Source organism: Mercenaria mercenaria, unplaced genomic scaffold (genome assembly GCF_021730395.1).
Source record: "Mercenaria mercenaria strain notata unplaced genomic scaffold, MADL_Memer_1 contig_3177, whole genome shotgun sequence".
Taxonomy (NCBI): Eukaryota; Metazoa; Mollusca; class Bivalvia; order Venerida; family Veneridae; genus Mercenaria; species Mercenaria mercenaria.
This window is the reverse complement of record NW_026461293.1, coordinates 1-27013: the sequence shown is the minus strand read 5'-3', so window position 1 is coordinate 27013 and position 27013 is coordinate 1. Positions and strand designations below refer to the sequence as shown.

General features: G+C 35.7%; 1 protein-coding gene across 1 annotated transcript; it reads left to right on the top strand.

Annotated features, from left to right (window-relative positions):
• LOC128552807 (E3 ubiquitin-protein ligase XIAP-like) lies at positions 1–26324 on the top strand (the record flags this gene model as incomplete). The annotated part of the gene is made up of 3 exons (XM_053533875.1): positions 1–163; positions 17565–17737; positions 26212–26324. Coding segments are annotated over exons 1-3 (449 nt in total), but the record flags the coding sequence as incomplete, so codon positions are not given.
• Positions 26325–27013: the final 689 nt, after the last annotated feature.

Sequence of the window (27013 nt, the reverse complement as noted above, 5' to 3'; positions counted from 1 at the left end):
ATGGCTAATGCTAAAGAAACGTCAGCTTCCAGCCTAATCGTAATGAAGCCCAGGTTTCCAATGTATCGTGTATTGTCAGAACGAAGATACTCATTTCAGTCTTGGCCAGAGCGTCACCCAATAGACAAAGAAGATATGATAGAAGCAGGTCTCTTTTATACAGGTATGTGCGCATAGAAACTAGGTTATTTTTAATAACCATCAAAGATGTTAAATAACATATCGATCCATTTATACATAAAAACGCTTATCCCTGGCTACTTTTGCATATTAAGAAACCATTCTTTCAGTAAATATTAAAACAGCACAACTTTACAGCTATACGGACAAGAAAATTTAGACGAAATAGAAATGTATTTCAGATAAGTTTTTTCTCAATGAAAATACTTCTCAATGACTTATGACTTATATTTACTTTCTATGCTAATGCTTTTTACGTTATATCATATTTTAGTACGCACGCACACGCACGCACGCGCGCACGCACGCACGCACACATACGAGCGACGCACGCCCCCACGCACATCACATTTATGTAAGTGATCGCATACAATTGGCTTAGGCCAATTCCCCAGATCAGACTGACTACATATATAAGTAATTTAAAGGTAATATAATGCGTTATAGTTATGTGGCTGATTGCACAATATTAGTATTTTAACAGTTTAAAGAAGTTAAACAGCTATTTTTTTAAATATTAGAAGAATGATAATAACAATATAGAAAGTACTATTAAGTTGGAAAGGAAAAAGAAATAGAAAAACAGACAAATGTACAATTGTTCAGCTGCTGCTAGAACTGATACCAAAATTCTCAGGCGTTTGTTAAGTGACTTTGCCGGAGTTACAATTTAAATTTACTAATGAAACCTCATAAAATCTAGAATATGAACCAAAAACTACGTGATCTGATTAATGTTTGATTAAAATGTTGTTTATGCTGCTTGATCAAAATACTGGGTGTTTCTTTTCATGTCATTAATTCAATTAGTCATAATACAAGAGGCGTAATGATGCTATAAAACATATTAATAATTTTGAATAACACATGACTCGAGGGTTACTGTAAATAAGGTAGAACAAATCTGTGAACGGTCATTTTTGTTCAGGACTTACTTCTTGACCCAAAAACAACATGCGAAGGAATGCAAATATATACTTTGAGTACAAGACTTATTCTAGACCGAAAAACTAAATATGAGGGTAACGCAAAATATACTTTGAGTAAATTGATCTGAAAACTATTGGTATAATGAATTCTTGTAAACCATTATACCACAGCACTTTCACTTATCCACAGGACGGACTCAGAACAAGATAAGTATTATGCAAATCAAAATTATAATTGCTGAGGTTATTTCTAATCCGGTGAAAATTTTTCAGTTCTAATTAAGAAAGTACGTAATCACTTGCGTTTGAGCGTTGAATTCTTCGTGTGAGGAGGCCATCCAGCTGGCTTACGGAGGTCGGTGGTTCTACCCAGGTGCCCGCCCTTGATCAAAGCTGAAAAGACGCCACCATATGACTTATAGTTGTCTCGGTGCGATATAAAAGCTAAAAAACGAGAGAAAAAAACACACACAAAAAAACTAGCGGTTGATAAAATTATTTCAGTTTACTTCTTAATGTACAAAAATACAAACACACCAGACAAACATCTCTACATACAGAAAGCTTCATGCCATCTAGTGCATATCAAGAAGGCGTTAGCCTGTGGCCTTGGTTTGAAAATTTAAAGAATCTGTGAAAAAAAAGAACCTGACTACATTAAACACAGAGGAGATTAAGACAAAATTAAGAAAAAATTTAGACAAAACAAGTATTATAAAATGGATGTTACATAGCTGTATTAATGACTTTTCATATGGCCGAAAATTCAATCAAGAGTGACTTTTAACAAGAATGATTATACTCAGTTTTAAGCCGATTTTGAAAATTATTTCACTTCTTTCCCGTTAAGTTTTAAAGTTTTAACTTTTAAGTTTGACCTGTGAGTCATCATGTCTACCTGCACCGTTAGAATGTGTTAATTAAAGGAAAGTACAACGGTACATCCAGAAGGTCGCAGCTCATTTGTCAAAACCCAACTACACATACGCGTCTATATTCAATGCAATTATGCTATTTTAGTTTTTACAATCAATTGACAAAGTAGGAAAGAAAATGTAAATAAACAGCTATGGGAAACACTAGAAAACAACTATAAACTTGTGTTAGGTCTAAATACATTGTAGTGATCATCTTAATCGTGCAGTAAAAGCCATATGTACTGATTGAATGATAAATCATGGTAAATGACTTAAGGCATTGCCACAGTCACAACTCAGTAGCAGTTCATATTTTCAGGCCGAGTATTTTTCTCTTGAATATTGCACTAAAGCCTTAACAGTTGGTCAAATTATCATCAACATAGAAGCATATGATGATTTATAGTACATACGCCGCTTGTAAAATGTTCGAGTCTCGTTTAGACAGAAAGTTTACCCCAAAATATTGAAATTTTACGGACAGTCAAACTCTATTATAACACATATTACAAAGACAAAATTTAGTTCTTTTTGAAGTACAATATGTACACTACAAAATCTTACGGAATTTGTGTCGAAATTGTTCCTGGTTATTGCATTAGACACAAAAGACAACCCCATGTAAATTTAATTTAAAATGTTGTTTGTATATGCATTACTGACCACAGCTAGGCAGGTAAACCAGTACACATCGATGGTTCATCGCAACACTACACTACCTATTTTGATTTATATAGGGAGATAAGATAGTTTTTCATTGAACAGTCAACCTATAATATCACCTGTTTATGTTTTCTTTCATTTCATTCAGACAAACATAAATAATTTATCGTACTAACTTTTGGATTTGATATCTAATCCAAAATGGAAATACCAAAAAAGGAAAAAACACGTTGTAGGAGTGGTAAACAACAGATTTACTAACTGCAACGATAAATACATTTCATTCACACAAATCGACGATACTGAAAAAAAAAATCACTTGCAACAAAGGAATATTGTGTCTCTGCACTTATAACATCAAGTATGAGAAAAAATTCTGGTAATGTCCTGTATCGCCGACACACTCACTCTGCGGCTGTAGCCATTCACACATTAACGACGGCATTTAACATCGACAGTTGATAGACTCGCCAAACAGTTTGTACATCGTTTCACACTCTCCAAAACGTGCGTTCACCAAATATAATATTGAAGAAAACAATAGACAAAATGATAAATGTCTAATCTGAAACAGATGAAAAAATTGCTAATTTCACATAAAAACAATGAGATCAGATACAAGTTACACAACATCTGTTCCAGTAAACCTCTTAAATTCTGATAGTTTCTCTTAATATCTAATTCACAACGTTTATTGTCAAACGTTGGCTAATATAACACGGTCTGAAGCTATGACTCCAAAAAAATGGGGTGGGGGTGGGGTGGGGGAGTGATGCAGTGTAAACCTGTTTTACCTCGAATGACCACAATAACTACACAAATACTTTATATACATAACCAATAATACACATGAATACCCAGAAGTACAGCTGTGCTGTGCACAGTGTACGAAAATCTTAATTCAAATAACAAGAACGACGATAAATACATTTATGTTTTCTTTCATTTCATTCAGACAAACATAAATAATTTATCGTACTAACTTTTGGATTTGATATCTAATCCAAATGGAAATACCAAAAAAGGAAAAAACACGTTGTAGGAGTGGTAAACAATAGATTTACTAACTGCATCGAAAGAAAAAGAGCGGGAATGGTATCTTTATACAATCAACGGCATAAATTAAACCTTTGTTAAATGCCTAAATTTAAAGAAACTGTTCTTTTTGTTTCATCGCTTTCCCTGATATACAAATCTTTAGCTTTGTCTGATTTCCACCTTCCGTGTTTTTTGACAAGTCTGACACACATTCCATGATTGATGGCTGAAGTAGCTCCCCCTGATCTAAAAGAATGCAAGCCAAATTTTTTACTGTTCAGACCGATCAAAGCTAGATTCTGATGCAAAATTTCTCTAGCTCTCGAATATGAAATTGCCGATCCTGGTCTCAAAACATAACAACCTTTCTTCTTGCAAAGACTGACTTTTCTTAATAACAACTCATCAGAATGGGGATCAACTTGACCCATTTGTAAATATTTTTCCAGTGCTTTCACCGGACATGTATCACGATTTGTTCTTGCAATAACAACTGTGTTTCCCTTTTTAAACTGATCTGTTTTGGGTGACGATATAAAGACTATGAGCTGTCGTGCATCAAATTGCAAATCTGATCGTTTTAATTTTATAACTTCGTCAAACCTAAGAAAACCGGAAAAGCTTAACAAAGACATTGCAATAAATCTCATGTCCATCAAATTAACATCTGATGAAAAGTGTGAAACTATTTTTTCAAGGTCATTCGCCAAAATGGGTTCCTTAGGTACTGTCTGTTTTCCTGTTTCTCTTAAGATACCATTTTTATGTTTTTAATAAATTCCGAGGAGCAAGGGTCATCGAATCCGGCTATCTTGTGTGCCCAAGAAATTGCATACAAAATACTATTAACCTTTGATTCTGAGGAATCTGAGCCGGTAACTGATGACAGGTATAAACCCACATGAAAATCTATTGCGGGTAGGGGTTTGAAATTGTACTTTTTGCACCAGTTACAAAAAGAATTAAAGTAACACTTGTACATCTTTACTGTATTCTCTGCTTTCGAATTCAATGTGAACTTTTTTAAGTTATTATATTTTTTTTTTAATTTCAGCCCACAAAGGGCCCATTTATTATCCCCGTCCATGATGTGATTGGGTCGGGGACCCATCCCGCATCATATCTTACAGACATAATATAAACATAGATATAAGTTAAACAAATTTCAGAGCATAGTATATACTTAGTGTAGTAACAATGTTATCAAACTATTCAATACCTAGTTCACAATGATTTATAAATCAGTTTAACTACAATACCTAGTTCACATGTTAATCAATATATTTAATGCCTTGTTCAAAAGGATTAATCTTACAAAATAGTTCTAAAAATTTTCAATCCTAGAAACAGGGGATTTTTTTATAGAGAGAGAGGTATTATCAAGCAGCTTATTTATCTTTCATAAAACAGACCAAAATGTATGTCATTATGTAATTTTAAGCTAGTCTTATTATTTCTCTTAGTCTATAAGCCTCTCATTAGAGAACAAGAGGTCCCAAACAGAGAAAGAAAAGGAAAAAAGGGCCTCTGCCAAGAAAAAAGAAAGAAAAAAGTACAAAAAGGCCTAAGTGTGAACCAAACTGTCTTACTTCCTTATTCAGTGTCTACAGGGTTCCAAAAAAGAGAAAAGGTTTAAAAGTGGGCATCCCAAGCAACTATATAGTCATTGCATGTAGAATCGAGGATTTTAGGAAACAGTTTAAAAATAACAGACAAAGTGGAAGTCGGAACCCTGTTTATACTTATACATATGTATATAGTATATTGTATTATATTGATGATTTTCCAAGAAACGACACTCTGCCTGTGGACTGTCCAGAGGGTTACTTATACACACAAAAGACAAAACAAAACACAAAAACTCAACTAAGTGTCAGCAAGAGAAAAATCCAAAAACTATTTGCCTATAACAGTTGCTCAAAGAGCCAGGCCGTTCTGCGCCTCAGTGCAGCCTGATCAGGATCTGCACCTCGGGCTGCTAAAATTGCATTTTTATCGTGATGGTCCGTAGATTTTGCCATGAACTGCTCTAAAAATCAAAGATGGACCAACCTAATCTTAACTTCAGCATGGTAATTGGAGGTTAAACAAAATCAATGTTTAACAGTTGCTGTAAGATAAATTTTACTTATAATACAGTACGTTTATTCTACTAAATTTTTATATTTTTCCCAGTCTGTTTGAAATTTTGTCAAGTTAAGTACTTGAGAGGCCGTATATTTATGTCTCCCCTAGGAGACATATTGTTTTTGCCCTGTCCGTCCGTCCGTCTGTCCGTCCGTCCTTCCGTCCGTCCGTCCGTCCGTACGTCACACTTCATTTCCGAGCAATAACTGGAGAACCATTTGACCTAGAACCTTCAAACTTCATAGGGTTGTAGGGCTGCTGGAGTAGACGACCCCTATTGTTTTTGGGGTCACTCCGTCAAAGGTCAAGGTCACAGGGGCCTGAACATTGAAAACCATTTCCAATCAATAACTAGAGAACCACTTGACCCAGAATGTTGAAACTTCATAGGATGATTGGTCATGAAGAGTAGATGACCCCTATTGATTTTGGGGTCACTCCGTCAAAGGTCAAGGTCACAGGGGCCTGAATATTGAAAACCATTTCCGATCAATAACTAGAGAACCACTTGACCCAGAATGTTGAAACTTCATAGGATGATTGGTCATGAAGAGTAGATGATCCCTATTGATTTTGGGGTCACTCCGTCAAAGGTCAAGGTCACAGGGGCCAGAACATTGAAAACCATTTCCGATCAATAACTTGAGAACCACTTGACCCAGAATGTTGAAACTTCATAGGATGATTGGTCATGAAGAGTAGATGACCCATATTGATTTTGGGATCACTCTGTCAAAGGTCAAGGTCACAGGGGCCTGATCATTGAAAACCATTTCTGATCAATAACTAGAGAACCACTTGACTCAGAATGTTGAAACTTCATAGGATGATTGGTCATGAAGAGTAGATGACTCCTATTGATTTTGGAGTCACTCTGTCAAAGGTCAAGGTCACAGGGGCCTGAACATTGAAAACCATTTCCGATCAATAACTAGAGAACCACTTGACCCAGAATGTTGAAACTTCATAGGATGATTGGTCATGAAGAGTAGATGACCCCTATTGATTTTGGGATCACTCTGTCAAAGGTCAAGGTCACAGGGGCCTGAACATTGAAAACCATTTCCGATCAATAACTTGAGAACCACCTGACCCAGAATGTTGAAACTTGATAGGATGATTGGTCATAAAGAGTAGATGACCCCTATTGATTATGGGATCACTCTGTCAAAGGTCAAGGACACAGGGGCCTGAACATGGAAAACCATTTCTGATCAATAACTAGAGAACCACTTGACCCAGAATGTTGAAACTTCATAGGATGATTGTACATGAAAGTAGATGACCCCTATCGATTTTGGGGTCACTCCATTAAAGGTCAAGGTCACAGGGACCTGAATATTGAAAACCATTTCCGGTCAGTAACTTGAGAACCACTTGACCCAGAATGTTGAAACTTAATAGGATGATTGATCATAAAGAGTAGATGACCCCTAACGATTTTGGGGTCACTCTGTTAAAGGTCAAGGCCACAGGGGCCTGAACATGGAAAACCATTTCCAGTCAATAACTTGAGAACCTCTCGACCCAGAATGTTGAAACTTTATAGGATAATTGTTCATGCAGAGTAAATGACCCTTATTGTTTTTGGGGTCACTCCGTTAAAGGTCAAGGTCTCAGGGGCCTGAACATTGATAACCAGTTCTGATCAATAACTTGAGAACCACTTGACCCAGAATGTTGAAACTTCATAGGATGATTGAACATGCATAGTAGATGACCCCTATTGATTTTGGGGTCAGTCTATTAAAGGTCAAGGTCACAGTGGCCTGTTCATGTAAAATCATTTTTTGGAAATAACTTGAGAACCACTTGACCTACAATGTTGAAACTTAATAGGATGAATGGACATGCAGAGTAGATGACCCCTATTTTTTTGAGGTCACTTGATCAAAGGTCAAGGTCACAGGAGCCTGAACAGTGACTTGAGAACCACTAGGCCACGAGTGTTGAAATTTAGCGGGATGACTGGACATGCCAAGTAGATGATCCCTATTGCAGCCAACCATCAGTGTCTCTTTGACTTTCGCTCCTGACCCCTATTGACTTCTTGCCTATAGGACTTTGCATTGGGGGTGACATGCGCTTTTTTACAAAAGCATTTTCTAGTTTTCGGTCTGGTAAAACAAAACTATTTGTCTTTTGAACACTTCTAATAATGGTATTTGACCCTTAACTCTATTGTAGTATAAAAACTGCTTGGCTGAAAGAAGGAGCATATTCATTATTCTGTCATATTTATCACTGCCAAATAATATATCTGAGGCACTCAATTCTACTATGTTTGTATTACAACTACTATTTATATATGTCAATAATTGTGACCAGAATTGTTTGATTACATCACATTTCCAAAAAAGATGAATTAAAGTTTCTTGCTCATTTTTACAGAAGCTACATGTCTCATCCTGAGAAATGTTCATTTTTTTCAATAGATGGTTTGTAGCTAATATCCTATGATTAATTCTATACTGCAGCCAGTGGAGTTTAGAGTCTTTGGTAATCCTGAAAACTCTGTCATATTTTATTTCATCAAGCACAATACCTATATTGTTATAAAAATCATCTTTCCATTTTTGCAGTGATTTTGGAAACTCCTCTTTTGATCTAAAATATTTGTAAATATTTTTACATCCTTTACTGTCTTTTGTAATAATTGACAGACAGGTAGGCATGACTGGATTGCAAGTTTTTCGTATATTATGAACACCCTTACTTTCCAAAAAATGTCTAATTGATGCGATAAGGCCATTATACTCAAGAAAGTTTGTTCTAACATTAAAAGTATTGCAAAATTCTCTATATGTGTAAAACTCATCTTGTGCATTAAGTAGATCACCTATAAAAATAACACCAGCTGTCTGCCATCTTTTATAAAAAACACTAGAGCCTCCAACCCTTATATCTGGATTGTTCCATAAATTTATTAAGGCGTATGCTTTTCCAGTGGTAGGGATTACCTTACACGAGAGAATGTGATAACTATGTATCACATCTTTCCAAAAAGGGTTTAAATCTTGATGTAAAAGTCTTTTGGTAAAACCTGTTCCATTTATATAAATATATTTTAAAGCAGGACAAATAAATTCTACTAAATTACTAAATTTATTATTCATTGTTAGAAGTCTTCTAAGCCATGTTGCTTTTAAACTATGCATGAAACTTTTCAGGTCAATCATTTTGAGTCCTCCAAATCTATATTCTTGAGAAATTATGTTTCTTTTAACTTTATCATTGCCATTATTCCATAAAAAATTATTTTTAAGTTATTATATTGTCCAAGTAACTCTGGGGGAATCTGTAATTTGTCCAATTTTTCCCACACGCCAACTTTAAGCACATCAGTGAAATGTATAAAAGAAAAACAACGCTCTAATGTACTTACTAGAACACATTAGTTGAACTGAAAATACTAATAATCGTTTAAGACCAATGAATATTCTCAAAACTTTATCAGTGTTCTTCTTTACCACAGACGTTTTCGCCTAGCCGTTTATAACGACAATTTAACGTCAAAACACAAGCCACTATCTCAGACATAATAGATCTAGTACATTATATATGCATTTTTATGAATCATTGAGTATGTTCAATGCGGTTCAGTTTTTCTTTAAAGTTCATTTCTTTATACTAAGAAATTTAGTATAAAACATATACTTCATTGCATTTGTATTTACCTTACTGCCAATTCAACTGATTAATTTGCAATATAGAGAATATTATTACTTCCCTTTATACTAAACTTTCCATAAATAAATAAATAAAAGATCGGAAATGGAAAGAGTCTGATCTCAAGTAGTAATGAGACTTGCAACGCTGTCTATACCCTATAAAAACAAGCATAAAGGGTATTCTACTTCAGAATTCTCGTGTGTTTATAACTCTGAAATGACTAATTTTCGAGCATTAACCATAAAACATTGCTGAATTGGAAAATCGGATTTGGACTTCATCCGCATGTATACTAATCGTTTTTTTTGTGTGTGTGCAAAAAACGCCAGATATATATTCTTTAAAACTATCCTGACCAACCGTCTGCATGATCGTATGCCAAACAGACCGATGCAATACATATCGTAAATGTACAACTGTACAACATACACAACAGAATACATTAAATAGATCATATCTTCCCGATAGGATCGGGACTTCGTCTGCATCGTATGCCAGACGGACTCGTGCAACCCGAGGCACATAACACTTAGCATAAAAATGCAACATACACAATATACACTAAAAACATCACATTCTCCCAATCGGATCAGGACTTCGTCTGCATCGTATGCCAGACGGACAAATGCACGTAAAGCAACGCATTAACAGAGAAAACAAAAAAAAATATAAACTGCATTAACACCCTCTCGATCTGATCGAGACTTCGCGTGCCTCGTACTTCAGATAGTCATTTATTCTATTCTGATTGCTAACACTTTACTAGTAAGTCTCCGCGAATCGAAGATGCAAGGACTACAGCTGTTATTAACAAAAATGTTTTGGCCGGGACTGAACTCCAGAACGTCATTAATAAAATCTTGCTTAATGTAGTTCTTTTTGAATATGATAGGCCAAAAAGAGGAACTACACCATCTAGGAACAACAAGTGTACCCTTCCCCTTACACGCTAGCAGGTGAAAAATAGTTTTGTTTACAAGGTAAATAGGAGAATCCAGCCAGTTGTTACAACCGGACCAAGACTGCGTGAAAGCGTCCACTGCTTCTGACTCGAAATCAAAAAATAATGAGTTGAACCTTTTTAACTTTCTGTTTTTGAAACTGGCGAATCTATCTATGTCATGAGGTCCCCACATCTGATCCATAAACTTAAAAAACTCTGTTGAAACTTCCCACTCATCTGTGCTATGAATTTTGCTAATATGATCTGCTATCTGGTTCTGTGTACGGGGAACCCACTGAATGTTTAAATCTATGTTCCACTTTAAGCATAAATTAAAAATTTCGAGAGACTCGTGTTGTAACTCTAACTTGGTACTGCCTGCCTGTACTATTTTAACACATGATTGTGAATCAGAAAACCATTTCACAGAACGATTTTTCAGAGTACTGCCATAAGCTCTTAAAGCGAGGAACACAGCCCTTAATTCCCTGAAAGTAGAACTTTTTTCCTGCTCTTCGCGAGACCACATACTACGGAAAACTGTGTTTGCACAATCAACTATATAAGAACCGCACGATGTGTGACTGGCGTCAGAAAATACAACTGTCTGTACTGGCTCATATACAGATAGGTTTTTGACATTCAACTTATCTACATTTTCTAACCAAAAAAACAATTCTGAAATGCACGGATGTCTATGAGACAATCTGTAATGAAAATCCCAAGAATGTCTGGTCTCTATTTCTTTATACAAAAATCTGGTCATAAGTCTAGATAGGTTACCTATAACGGCCATCATTGAAATGATTTTACCTGTGACCTTGGCAAGGTTCCTAGCTGTAACAAAAGGGAGACCATTCAACAGTGAGTTAAGACATTTCTTTAAATCTGAGACTCTTCTTTCTGGTATGGATATGCAAAAACGCTTGCTGTTCCATAGAAGGCCTATCCATTCTAATTCTTGCACTGGATACCATACAGATTTTTCTTTATTGATAACAAAACCTGCCTGTTCAAGACTTACTTTTACAAAATTGGAATTTACTATTGTCAGTTCTAAATTTTTGTTACAGCCCCAGCCGTCATCTAGAAACATAACAATCTTAAGGCCGTGCATTCTCCAGTATTTTACCATTTCTCGTAATACCGTGGTAAAAATAAAAGGGGCACTACTGATCCCAAACGGTAGGACAGTGAAACAATAGTTCTTTCCCTTTACACTAAAGCCAAGAAATGTCTGATGAACAGGAAAAATATCTATGTGATGATATCCTTTGCTTAAATCAAATTTGAAGCAAAACGAGTTTTGACTGAAATACTCTAAACCTACTTTCCAGTCTTCAAATGTTATTTTTTTCTTTCCAAATGTGTTTATTAACTTTTCTTAAGTCCAAAATTAGGCGTTTTTTGCCTTGTTTATTTATGGATACGGTCAGTGGATTTATAACATGCGGTATAAAAGGGACCTCAACAGCGCAGTTATTTTCTACAAGTTCTGATACTGCTTTTTCTACAAAATCCATATTTTCTAAAGCCGATTTATTATTCGGCGAAATTGATCTTTCTGGTATTGTTAGCAAAGGTAACTTGTAACCATTTTTCATTACATCAATAATGTATTCATAACAGCCTATCTTCTCCGAGAAATGTGAATGTTTCTTTAGACGCCCTTTGACGTTATCAACTGACAAATTTGTATGTTTGTCACGTAAAAATCTGACTCTTGCATTTCAAAAAAATCTTTGTAACAAAAATACATATCTAAATACTTATCATTTACTGACGGGGATTCCAGCATTGTCTCCCTCAGGCTTGTTGGCGTCGACGCCATTATAGGAACGTCTCCCGGAACCAGGGAACTGCTTACAGTCACGGCGGAAATGTCCTTTGTAGCCGCAGGCAAAACAGATGTCTTGTGGGGTAGCTCTTCTCTGGCCTCGAAAAAGCTGAAAGTTGGTGCGTTGGGGCAAACTGTAGTCCACTCCAGCATTACTCGTAGTTGAGGGTTTATTGTACATGAAAGGAAAAGGATTAGGGTTATAAGGATGATATCTATTCGGCTTCGAAGTAGCTGTCTTAGCCTTTTTGGCGGCCGTAGATTCCGCCTGTCTGATTTTCTTCTCGTCATCGCTATCGGTACCGAGTACCGGTTTCTCATATTCAGAGACTGTGGCCCAGCCCCCGGGGGAACCGTCGGCTATCTGTATCAGCTTATTTCTGTGTCTTAATTTATTTATAAGCTCCTTAACCTCTGCTTTTAGAAACTCTGGTTGAGACAGCTGCTTTTGTACATATTCTTAACCTTCCAAAATGTCTGTATTAAATTCAAACTGAATTCTGTGAGACTCTTTATTTAATTTTACTTTCTTTTCTCTGGCTACTTTTTGCGTAGGCGCAGTAATTTCGTTTTTCAGCTGCGATAACTGTGAGTCCAAATACGTTCTAAAAAGATCAAACGCCTCAAAAGCTTCGTTCCTAGCCCCCGGGGACTTACCTCTAGAACTTTGTGCTGAACTGTTGGCCTGTGGGTTGCGGTACTGAGGGTCCCTAGTCGGTGAATTATGTCCAATGTCTCTTCTATCCCGTGGAGAATCTCTTGCAGAATCTCTCCAGTCTCGCAGGCTTTCACGTTCCCTTGACAAACTTCTGGAAGTTCTTTTATTTGACTTTCCTCTGTCTGTGCACTCACCACGCCCGTCGTTTTCCATTTGAGTGATGCAGTGTAAACCTGTTTTACCTCAATGACCACAATAACTACAAAAATACTTTATATACATAACCAATAATACGCATGAATACCCAGAAGTACAGCTGTGCTGTGCACAGTGTATGAAAATCTTAATTCAGATAACAAGAACGACGATAAATACATTTATATACCCGTAAATTATGTGTGAACAGATAAAACTAATTGGATAAATTGATGGTGTTTAGATCCCCACATTTGATGATGCATATTTACTGTTAATATTTGTCTTCTCTTGATAAAATTAGTCACCTATCACATATTATGTATGATGCTGTAACAGAATCATTTATTGTTGTGTTTTCAAATTCGTCATTTAGATATTAAATGACAGATTTCAATCAAAGATATGTGTTGATTTTTGATTTACTACATCATCAAACAGAGCTCATAAAGTGAGTGTAACATATATACCTTGGTTAATGATGCGATGCAACACCAATGCGGCTTTGTAGCTACGAGTTGGTGTATTTGAAATAACACCACCAACACGTCTGTTACATCCGTTACGTCACGTACTGGTATTAGCTCCGCTTTGTATATTATTTATCCACTGATGAAGAAATTCAGAAACAAATAACAGCGATAATGATATCTTTATGCCATATATTGCAAAAACATAAATGGATTTCATTTATTAAGTTATTAGCAATAACCCCATCCGAAGAAAGCGAGTGTTTCATTTATTTATCAACAGCTTACTCAAGTGTTACACCCTCTAACATACAAAAATTGTAGAAAATGGTACATGTAGATTTAACATTAAATAGAGATGAGCAACCCTTGGCACCATCACACAAGCACAATATCAGTAACTCATAAAAACATGCAAAATTACCTGCTAATAAACTTTATGTACAAGTAACATGATAACTTAAATGCAGGAGACCCATGACCTCATCGCACCATTAGCATTAAGACTTACAAACAAGAATATTAAATATTAATATGACAAAAATCATCAACCCCAAACAAAGGTGTATGATTTTTAAAATCCAATACTGATGTTTGTTTTAAGAGGATAACTGAGAAACCCTTGACCCCATCACTTTTGTGACCATGATGTAACTATATTGTTGAAGCTTTGACCCCATCTGATTGTTCTCCCATATGAATGCGAATATACTATTTTTAAGCGTTTGAAAACCACCTGCCCACTGGAACTCCCGAGAAAGCTTCTTGCGATGCAGCACCAATGCGGAAACTATGCACTTTGTAAAAGTCAGCACTATAACCTATCCGAGTGAGTGACATTTGAAGCTTGGTACAAAAGAAAGATTTTGTCACTGGATTATTATCAAAAACGAAAATAGTGGGCCAGGTGGGGCGTTAAGTAATGTATAATACGAGTACAAAGCATGCACTGGGCACATATTTAATTCATGGTGATAACATGGTATATGCAGTTTATGCGTCTTGCCTCGACTATATTTATATCTTTTCAAAACCAATTGAGTCAAAGCTATTACGTACGCCATGGAAACGATTGAATGTTACATGTTCTGCTACTATAATATACGTGTCAGGAGAGGAAAAAGTAAATCTCCAACTCGAAGGAAAGCATGAAAGGTCAATAAATACATGGCTGTTAGCAGTAAACGTAGGAATTGCGAATTGCAAACGACGCACACTGACCGTATTAAGTTATGCAATTGGCAAACTTGTGTCTGTTTTAGAAACTAAATTATGATAACCTTGCAATGCTTTTAAGATGCGTGTCTTTTAACAAAATGTTATATTTCAAACATTGTAAAACTAATCTTCTGACCAGGCACATAATATCTGGGTCCCAAGATGTTTGTTTATTTACCAAGCCTACAACTGCTATATTGTCAGAAAAAAAATGATACATTTGTTTTACATCTAAGGTAGCCAAAACTCCAAGCTTAAACACAATTGGGAACAGCTTCTTGAGAGAAATGGGTTAGTTATAACATGTTTTTGGCCATTCACCGGCAAACCAATAATTTCCTAAGTAACCCCCAAAGCCTTTGCTAGACGAATCTGTGTACAGACACAGTGCAGTTGAATCTACCCATCTCTCCGACAAAACAGGTTAACATGTTCTGCAAAAATTGACCATGTTTTCAAATTATACCCAGCTTCTTTTGTGAGCCGTCTCCTATGACGTGGCTTCTGTAAACCCAGAGTTAAATCTATTAAACGGCGAAGGAAGGTACGACCTAGGGTAACAACAGAACAAGCATACGCGAGCAGTCCTATAACGGATTGTTATTCTTTTAATGTAGCCTCCCTCCTGTTCTGAAAGGTGTCCAATGCAAAACGAAGTTTTGGAGCTTATTTAAAGGCGCTTCTCCATAACAACAGAGTCAATACCTACAAAGCTTGTGGTAGCGCAGGAAAGAAAAGTTTTTTGTCTTAAGAGGGAGTCCTATCTGCTTAGCAAAATCCAGGAAGCGGGTCAGGTTATTCAATGCAGTGTCATAATGTTGAGATCATATGATACAAATAAAAAATCATCCAAAATATGTGCGCATCCTGGGATTTGAAGTTTGTTTTCAGCTATCCAATGGATTGCCGAGTTGAATTGTTCGAACAAACTGCATTAAAAACTGAGACCCATCGGTAAAGTTTCGTCATAGTAGAATTTGTTGTCTATGCAATACACCAGTAAAGAGTGATTTTTGTGGTGCAATGGGAATGATTTTAAATGCATTTTTGGACATAAATATTTGACAGAAGCGCACCAGGTCCAATAGTTTTCACAAGTTCTACTGCATCATCAATTATCTTATATTGAACAGAGCACAGTTCTGATGGGATTCCAGCATTAACATATTGCTAACAGGTCACAGCAGTGTGATTTTGATGTCAGTTTACAGTAAGCAAATGTGACCATAGAAATCTCTCTTAGAAGATACATGACCCCTACTTTTCTCTTCATTTTATATCAGTTTTATCATAACTCTTCAAAATGAGGTAAGGAATTGTTCTCTGAAATGGGTCTAGCTGTGTTTGGTAGCTCTTTAAAAAAGGTCAGTTGTATATAGAATATATAGGGAAAACTATTTACCTTATTGTGACCTATAAGAAAATGTAGGCAACAATTGAGATTTGTCCAGATATTGATATAAATGAACTAGTTTGGTCAGATTTTGGTAAAAAATGAGCATTTCATTGACATTCTGCTGCAAAAATTGATAAAAACCCAAAAAATCACATTTTCACAGTGTTGGGTGTATTTTTTTTGAAACATGCACATTTACACTCTAAATTTTGCCCATCTATACCTTTCAGAGGGGACATTTGGTATATTTCAAAGTGTTAGTGTGTAATTTGCTTGCAAATTACGGTGAAAATTTATGAAATAGGGCAAAAACCAGCTTTGGCTAGAAGAACTGGTTAAAAATTATGTCGCGACATCCATTTTGAAGGAAAATTGGCGCATGGACCCACATTACTGAAAATGCCATAAAACTTGGAAAACTGGTTTAATCAAGCTGAAACTTGGTATTTTTCATGCAGATATGTTACTGGTACTATACAAATGAAATTGAGACTATTACAGAAAAACAGTTTTTCTTATAGGCCTAACTAATCTAAAGGAACCAGCGTGGGAGCCATCTGGTCTAGTCGCGTAATGGCTGCCAGGTATTTGAACACTAATTTTTCACTTGGGATGGCAACAGAGGTCTAAATTGAAGCTAGTTTTTGTTTAAATTTCATTGTGGATGTATTTTTGACATTTTGGTAGGAAAAATGGGAGAACAGGTTGTATTTGGTGAAGTCAAGCTCAATTTTTGTATGAGTAGTACTTCCAGGTCACAGCAGTGTGATTTTGATGTCAGTTTACAGTAAGCAAATGTGACCATAGAAATCTCTCTTAGAAGATACATGACCCCTACTTTTCTCTTCATTTTTATATCAGTTTTATCATAACTCTTTAAAATGAGGTAAGGATTTGTTCTCTGAAATGGGTCTAGCTATGTTTGGTAGCTCTTTAAAAAAGGTCAGTTTTATATAGAATATATAGGGAAAACTGTTTACCTTTTTGTGACCTATATCTTACTGGGTCGAAAATGACCGAGTACGAATAAAGAAAATTAAAACCATACAAATACGATTGTCCTACGATGTCTGTAGCATAACATTACATTGCGATGGACATCAAATTGTAGCAAAACATCAGAACTGTACGTGCTAGAACCTTTTCTATTGACAATTTTGAAGTTCTTGATAATTTGCGCGTAAGCTTTTCCTGCTCCGCAATTGAATAATATTCTATTTCTATATTTATTTTCTAATTCGTTAAAGTGAATAAATGAATTGATGAAGTGTTCTTTGTTTATTTTATTTTAAATTTTAACGTATATTGTTTCTTCTAACAGGAGTAGGAGATGTCGTGGGGTGTTATTTCTGTGGTGGTAGTCTTAGACAATGGGAATTCAATGATATCCCTATGGCTGAACATGCAAGATGGTACCCAGAATGCCCTCACGTAAAACTGCATAGAGGGGCCAACTACGCTCATCTAATTATCCGGAGTAAAGATTCTGACGAGGTAACTATAAACATACACTTGTGACTAGGTACTTTAAAACAGTTTTAAGAAAGGAAACATTGCCTTTCATCTCTGACAGTAATGTTTGCTTCTCCTTTTCCCGAATTCCGTTTATATATCTTTGTTTTTTTCTGTTAATATAAATGCTTGTTTATTTACTCATTCAAACTTAAGTTTGTTTTCATCTCATATCCCTTTGTAATGTCTGCGAAAGGATTTGCAAACATGCAAATTGTTTTGAAAAAATTTGGATTTGGCAAGATATAGGGAAGAAAATGTCCATGATAAAAACATTGTACCATGGAAAATAAGTTGTAGTAAATAAATTTAAATTAAACATTTCAATTAATATGATTATCGCATGGATATTAGTGCGATTACGATAAAAAAGCGAAATAATGTGAACAATGTAAAAACTCGTTGGTGTTGCTCCAAACATTTAGATTTTATATAATATGATGTTAATATACAATGTACGATTGTAAATCATACATTAGAGGAAATGAAAATGATAATCATATCAACGTATGTTATTGTTGATGGTGTTCATGAAAGATGATGCAGTAAATATTTTTTCAAACAAAAACATGAAACACCAAATATTACAATTGCATCTGTCGAAGTACTTTGAAATTAAGTTAAATATACGCGATAAAGCAAACACAAAAGGCATGACCATAAAATATAAAGGACAGATTCATCCGTCGTGCTGTTGACTAGTATTTCATAGTCTTTCTTAAATTCTTTTTTGAATTGGTACTTTATACATCGAATGCTTTAAAAGACGCGTTAGATCTGAAATTGTCTGATACTTCAGAAGAATTTTCCGTCTTCCTTGTACCATTTTATGTTTATAATTAAAACGCAGCTATCGTATATTTAAAAGTGTCAGACAAAAAAAACGGATTTTTTTTTAAGTACAATCACTGTTCTGCCATGTGCCTCCATCCAGATTTCAGTCTTTGGTGCCGAGTATTGGGACAGAGTAGATGAAAAAAAGACTTAAGTTTTGACTTTAGTGATATCACATCTTCGGACGTTCAAAACTTCACTTCATACGACAAAAAGGCCCATCTAGTATAATCAATACCGCCTGGGACCACAAACATGCCGTAGAAGTCTTAGGCTTACTTGATATTACAAGGTAAACTTTAGTAGCAACGTCTGATATAAATAAAATACACGCATATCGGTGACGTTTTACCCAAATATATATGAGAGACGTTGAAGGGGAAGGCGAAGGTTGAAATCTCAAACTCTCTATTATCACCAAACTTGAGAAATAACATGGTTATAAAAACCGGTTTGCGATTGCATTACAGCTGTTTCGGTCAAAGTCGCTGTATCTAAATTGATAGATAATGATCTGCCATAAACTATACTTATTTAAGTGAAGAGACCTAGCTATGGGCTATTTGAGTTGAGGTCAGAATCATTTTACCTATACAAAGAAACAGGTGAAACAGCTACCGTCCAATGAATTTAATTTATAATGTATTTTCTGCCACTACGAGGAAATTTAAATGCGTTGCTTGCTGAAAGACTGGCAAAATAATTCTCATAAATTTACAAAATTAAAAAGAAGTATTTTATCAAATGGCAGACAGTAAATTAAATAACAGGTATGTGACGTTTTATTAAACTGAACATAGTATTTTGTCATCAGATGTATACGTAGATTTAAAGCGTTCATCTGTGTTCTGCTTAGAGACAAGATTTATTCTTTATTCGCAGCAAAGAATAACGCTACCAAGAATTATAAAGATATGTTGTGCGAAATTTTTTTAATTAATACCTTACAAATGAAATTAATCCCTGAGGTTACGTATTTTAATTTTTGTGTTTTAAGAAATTCCCCAGACTTTGACCATAGTACATAGTACGATTACATTGTCCGTGTCCGTTATAAATGTCTATTTACATCCCCGTGTCCGTTGTAAAGGTCTATTTAAAATAATATCGGTTATCTGTAGGACGATACTTAGGTACTTAGCAGACGACATATAACTATATTACCGGCTACAACAAACAAAATATTCATATTTCAAAAGTGTGGAGTTCGAACTTTTGCTGAGTGTAGGTAACATGTCTGTATACCAATGCCATCCAAAGTGATCTGAATGTATAGCCATGATGGCATGTCTATATACCCAAGGTACCCAGAATGGTGTGTATGTAAATCGAAGATACCTTTAGTAACCTATATATACAACTGTATAGCCAGGATGACATGCCTGTATACATAGAATATCCAGAGTGGCAAGGAAACTCAGTTGGCCCTTCTGTATATTCAGTATACCAGTATTTGCCAGTATGTATACATGTGTAGCCAATATGACCAGTCTGTATGCACAGAATACTCAGATAGGTCTTTCTGTATACCCATGATACCCATAGTGACCTGTATGTATAGCCAAGGTACCCTTAGTGGGCTGTATGTATAGCCAGGGTGGCTATACATGTATGCACAAAACACGCAGAGTGAATGATTGTATAACTAAGATACCCTTAATGGAATGTACATGTATGTATACCCAGGATAATTGTCCTGTATAACTAGGATACCCATTTTATCTGTCTGTATATCCAGGCTTCCTATTGTTGACTATAAGTATAGCCAGGTTTTCCCTTGATGTCTGTATGTATAGCAAGAAGGGCCAGTCCGTATACTCAGGATACCCAGAGTGGCATGTCTGTATACCCTCGAAACCGATAGTGGCATCAGTATTTAGCCCGGATGGCATGTCTGTAAACAAATGATACCAAAATTGCCTGACTATATATCACTGATACACAGTTTTCCTGTCTGTATCCTAAGAATATCCATAGTGGCCTGTATGAAAAGCCAAGTTTGCCCGCCTTTATACCGAAGATATCCATAGTTGCCTTCTCTATACCTCTAGATAAATTGGGTGTTCAGTCGTTATACTAAGTGTACTATTGATACCGATTGAGGCTATCCTGTCTGTAAACCCAATATATGTTTTAGGTAGTATATTGTTTAATTATCCGTCAAAATACTGCAAGACCTTACATAAAACCTTTTGTACATTCTCCAGTATATTAGAAAAACTGAACATAATGACTTCTTGACGGCCATTGTGAAAAGCGGCTGTCTTATTGGTTGTCTGAGATGGTGTCAACCTGATTTAAAATAGTAATGTTTTTTTCAATCACAATACTATACTAAACTACATAAAACAACTATGTAAACTCTATAATGTATGCAAAGAAACCTTAACATATTGACTTTTGGCTGTCATTTTGAAAAATGAGCGCCATATTGTTTATCTGAGGTTGCCTACATGGTGTATGGTCTTATTATCAGTTGTATTTATCAATCTTAATACTGCAATAAATTACATTAAAACATATGTAAACGCTCATATATATGCATACTTCTGAACACATACCTTTGGTGTCATCTTGGTCGCCATTTTGAAAATATGGCAGCCATATTGGCTGTGTGACATAGGTTCACATTTTGAAATAGCTGGCAGATATGTACCTAATACAAAAGAAATGTCTTGCTTTTGTGAAAACAAATACACGAAATCTTGTGCTAAAGAGAATTGTTGGTCAGAAGTCAACTCACCCCACCCACTTCAAGCAGTATCTACACATAAAACGCATATGATGGCGATATAAACAGTTTCATTTATCAATTGATAAGTATCCCACATATCATTTGTTACCTTTCTGTTTTTCAAATCATGAAAATTATATATAAACAATAAATATTGTACAACTGTACATACATGCCAAATTTTATCGTAATTTTGTACGATTTTACCTGTTTGACTCATTCTTATGTTTTGAATAAAGAAGATCAACCCGAATGTGTACCATGTCAAACACCGCTAACTATTAAACATGTTTTAATCGACTGTGTGGACCTTGCTCCACAACGCAGTTCATACTATGACGTTCAATCTTTGAAAGAGTTATTTGAAAAAGTTTCAGTCTGAAATATTTTATCGTTTTTAAAGCAGACAGGAATTTATAAAAACATCTGAACATTTCATATTTTTATTCACATCTTTTGCAATATTATTGTTTGCAGCTGACATTTTTACATAAATGATTTTAGATATGCTTTACATTTTTACATAAATGGTTTTAGGTATGCTTTACAATTGGCGTTTTCAATATAACTTAGGTATGCTTTACAATTGGCGTTTTCAATATAACTTCTTATCTCCTATCCTATCCTATCTTATCCTATCCTACCCCATTCCATCCCATCCCATCCCATCCCATCTTATCTATCTATCTATCTATCTATCTTCCGTAACTGTCAAACCCCTTGCGGGGACGTAGACGTTTTGCGCGTCAAAATCATAAAGAGAAAGAATATAGTGATAAAAATTAGAGTGGAAGAAACTAAAAAATAACTGGTGAAATAAAAAGGTTAAAACTTGAGTTTGCAGGATAACTAGGGCGAGACATGTTCAAGGCTGCAAAATGCGGCACTGAACTGCTCTAGGGTAGGGAGGTGGGTGACACTGGGGGGGGGGGGGGGGGGGGGGGAAGTTGGTTCCAATGGTACACAGTTCTCGGAAAAAAAAGGAAACTTGTAATAGTCAGTGGTTGCAGTAATTAACCTATAACTTAGGGAATGGCCATAGCGGACACATCGGGTCATTGGTGTAAGGCAATCTACGATTGGGATAGCAACCAGATCATGATGAATCTTATAGAAGATTGATAACCAAGAATCTATACGCCTTAAATCCAGTCGACGAAGGTTTAGGGAGTGTAGCATATCTGTTACACTAGAAGTACGACCGTAGTCAGTCTTGATCCAACGGGCGGCTCTCCTTTGGACGCTTTCAATTTGGTCTATCTGGGTTTGGGTGTGGGGGCGACCATACCTCGGAGGCATATTCTAGCTGGGGTCGGACTAGAGTCTGGTAAGCAATGGTCTTAATGGGTTGGGATTTGACCTTAATGTTTCTTCGTAAGAACCCTAGGGTTTTGGTTGACCTATTTATGTCATTGTCCCATGATAGGTCATTTGAGATATCCACGCTTAGGTATTTAGCTGAGCTGACCGATTCAAGTTGGACTCTATGTAGGTAATACTGGGTAGGGATAGGATGTTTCCTTCTAGTGGCGTGGATCACTTGACACTTGGAGGGGTTGAACTCTATATCCCACTCCAACTCCCACTTTTCTAGAAGTTTTAGGTCATTTTGGAGAGTGACAGATTGGTCTGCAGATGACAATGTTAGATATATTGCCGTGTCATCTGCAAACAGACGGACTTTGGAACTGATGTTTTGTGGGAGGTCATTTATGTAAGCTAGGAAGAGCAGGGGACCAAGTACAGACCCCTGCGGGATACCTGATGATACTGGGATGGCATCAGAGGTAGTGCCATTTAGCACTACTGATTGGATCCTAGTATCTAAGAAGCCTTTGACCCATCTTAGTGTGCTACCTCTGACTCCATATTCATGCATTTTTAGTAGGACTTTCTCATGGCTAACCTTGTCGAAAGCCTTACTAAAATCTAAAAGTATAAGATTACTTGTTTCTTATTGTAGACTGAAGTGACCAGATCATTTACTAACATAACTAACTGAGTAACGCATGACCTTTTTTCCCTAAATCCATGCTGTAGGTCATACAAAATACCATGGTTGGTGAAGTGCTTTACAATTGATGAGGAAACAATCTGTTCAAGAACTTTGCATAGGACACATGTTAATGAAATTGGCCTATAATTTACTGGATTTGACCTATCACCTTTTTTAAAAATGGGGGCAACATATGCGGATTTCCACTGGGATGGAAGTGAACCTTCCTCCAGGGATTTCTGGAATATGACCTCAATGATGGGAGATAGTTCTACAGAGAGTGTTTTAAGTATTATAGGCTTGATTTTGTCAGGACCACTGGCCTTATGGGGATTCAGGTTGCTGAGAAGTTTCTCAATACCATTTGTACCTATCCTAATATCTGGCATAGTAGGGACTGAATTACCATCTGGGGTTAGTTTCATTTTACTGAGCGAGGCGAGGTTTAGTGGTGATTTGGGGCTAAAACAGACTGAAACTGTTTGTTCAGTACTGTTGCCTTAGCTAGATCATCCAGATGGAGTTTATTTTCATACATAAGGGGAATGATAGATGAAGTTTCCTGTCTCGAGTGTTTTATGAGCAGTACAGTTTCTTAGTATTTGGTTTATTTGGGAGTGAGGCATCAGTGTTATTCAGGTTTAGGATGTGCTCAAGATACTGGTTTTAAGCCTCTTTGACCTTTTTCCGCACTAGATGCTTATAGTCTAGAAATTTCTTTCGATCAGAAGATGAGCTAGTTTTCTTAACCTTTTTAAAAACTCTGTTCCTCCTTCTGATTAGTTTCTTAATGTCCTGATTGACCCATGGTTGTTTAGGATATTTGAGAAATTTTCCCATAACTCTTCTGTGTTAAGTGCGAAGTATTTACCTTCATTGGTCATAACCTGGTGGTAGTCAATTTATGACTGTTTTATTTCCTGCCAGTTTGCTTTTTTATACAAGGGAATTGTTCCAGGCTTCTGGTAACATATCCTTGCGGATGTATTGACTTTTGTTTCTACTATATTTTGATCACTGATGCCCGGTATGATGTTGACCTGATTTACTTCTCGGCGATATATGAGCATTTTGTGTCGGTTCGCCGTAAAACCCAACTCACTCACTCACTCACTCACTCACAAACAATTGGTGAGGTCGTTTATGGCAGATCGGTCGATATTTCTCAAGCATACCAACAATGCGAAACGGGTGACAAATAGCAGATACGACCCGTTTTATGAACGACAAAATATTATTTGTGTTACAATAAACAGGGTCAGACATACATGAATGTAAGTAAATTTCATCATGACACCGAATGTATTTCCGAAAAAATATCCTGACGTCATGTGTTATCGACATACATGTATTCTAGAAAATGTACAAAGATGTACAAAATATGTTGTGCAAAACTGTATAAGATCTCCAAATTTCATTGCTGTACCTAAAGAAAAATAAAGTAGGTCAGTAGGTCAATAAAAGAGATGTGTATTTGCGATCTGTGTTCAAAACTGTACAAGTGGTCCAAAATTTATGGCAATACCTTAAACAAGAAGAAAGTTGGTCAGAAGGTCAAGGTCATGGTCAAGGGTAAAACTGACCTAGGAATAAACAGAGACTACTCAAATGAGATAGTTGAACCCAGATCTCGTTTTTGGCCAAAATATAGAAATGAAATCCAAAAACACGCCGCGCACGCGCACAGTGCATATTGGTTATCGGGCCAAACTAGTAGTGTGTGACGAAGTTCCTGACTGGAGGCGCGTTTTGGAAAAATCCAGGCATGGAAAGCCTCAAAAAATTACGAACTCACAAAAAAAGGAGCAACACGACCGTAAGGTCCGAGATTAAAACTCGTAACCGGTTCGAAACCCTGATGGAAACTGGGGGCTCTTGTAGTAGTGATTCAGAGTCTCATGCGTCTGACGATCAGTCTGAAGAACAAATCGATCAATATAGCCAAACGATGAGTGAATATGAAAGTAGGAGAGACACTCACTACGTTTCCTCAATAAAAGTCACGCCAGTGATACGAAGTGATAAATCACCTTTAAGTGAAAGGTCTTGTTATTGATTTTTCTTTCTTTTAAGAAGGTGTTGTGTTGGGTGGCTAATACTGGCTATATACGATGCAATTAAATTTTTAGATCAGAAAGCATTAATGGAACATTATGGCATAAAGCTTAATCGTAAATCACATGATAAGAAAAAGAATAATCACGGTTATAGATTAATTGATGTTTGCAAGATTAACAATCTAATAATACTTAATGGAAGATAAAGGAGTAGGTAAAATGACATTTAGAAATACGTCTGTGATTGATTATGTAATATCCTCGTTAGATGGCTATACTATATTGGAAGACTTTAATATAACTGAACTCGATAACTTATAATTTTCAAATGGGCTTGTACTTCTAGATTGTAATATAAAAATACCATCAAAAAAGCAATAAACTGTAAAACAAATGAACAAAGTTTTCCTAAATGGAATAATAGACTGGCTGATGAATTTGTCTCAAATATAGAAGAAATGGCAGTCAATGACATAATAAGAAACATTGAAGAAAATAGACAACACGCTACCAAACCCACGTAGATAACATGTTCATAAATAGTGCAGAAAAAACATTCCCACCTAAAGTTATTTTATTTATTTATTTATTTGGGTTTTACGGCACGCCAACACAGTATAGGTTATATGGCGCTCCTAAACTTAATCACTATGTTTCTAAACACAAGGAAAGTAAACCATGGTTTGGTTTTGAATGTAAAAAGTCCAGAAAATGTTATAATAAGACAAGAAAAAGGTATCGTAAAAATCTATCTGAAGAAAATAAATTATTGTTAAAATCGTTGTGTAAAAAATATAAAAATACTATGAATAAGTATATGAATGATTATGATAAGAATAATGAAAATAACCTAAGGAAGATGCAGAGTAAATACCCAAAAGATTACTGGAAATACCTTAACAGAATTGATGCAAAGAAACCTGTAGAAATGCCAACCTTAGAATCTATGTATGAACATTTTAAACAAGCTAGCCATAATTATAATCATGATACAGATGAAACTGATATACTTAGTACTGCTGACATAATGAATAACCAAGACAATATACTTAACTTCCAAATTACACCCAGAAGAAATAAAAACATGTATAAAATCATTTAAAAATGGTAAATCTGTAGGAATAGACAACATTTTAAATGAATACATAAAATCAACCAGTCACAAATTACTACCGTTATACGGTTCTCTTTTTAATCTGATATTAGACGCTGGAATTTTACGTATTAAATGGATACAGGGAATAATAATACTTATATATAAAAATAAGGGTGATTCAAAAGCTCCTGAAAATTTTCGACCAATAACTCTACTTAGTTGTGTTAGCAAACTCTTTACTTCTGTACTAAATAATAGGCTGAACAAATTTCTAGAAGTGAATAATGTACTAAATGAAAATCAAGCTGGTTTTAGAAAAAAATACTCAACTTTAGACCATATATTTACATTGAACTCAATTGTTGAAATACTAAGAAAGCTCAAAAAGAAAAGAATGTTTTGCTTATTTGTTGATTTTTCAAAGGCGTTTGATTCTGTCTGGAGAGTAGGTCTATGGCAAACAATGTTGGACAATAATATAACGGGTAAATTTTTCAATTTGATAAGAAATATGTGGGGGCCTCCGTGGCCGAGTGGTTAG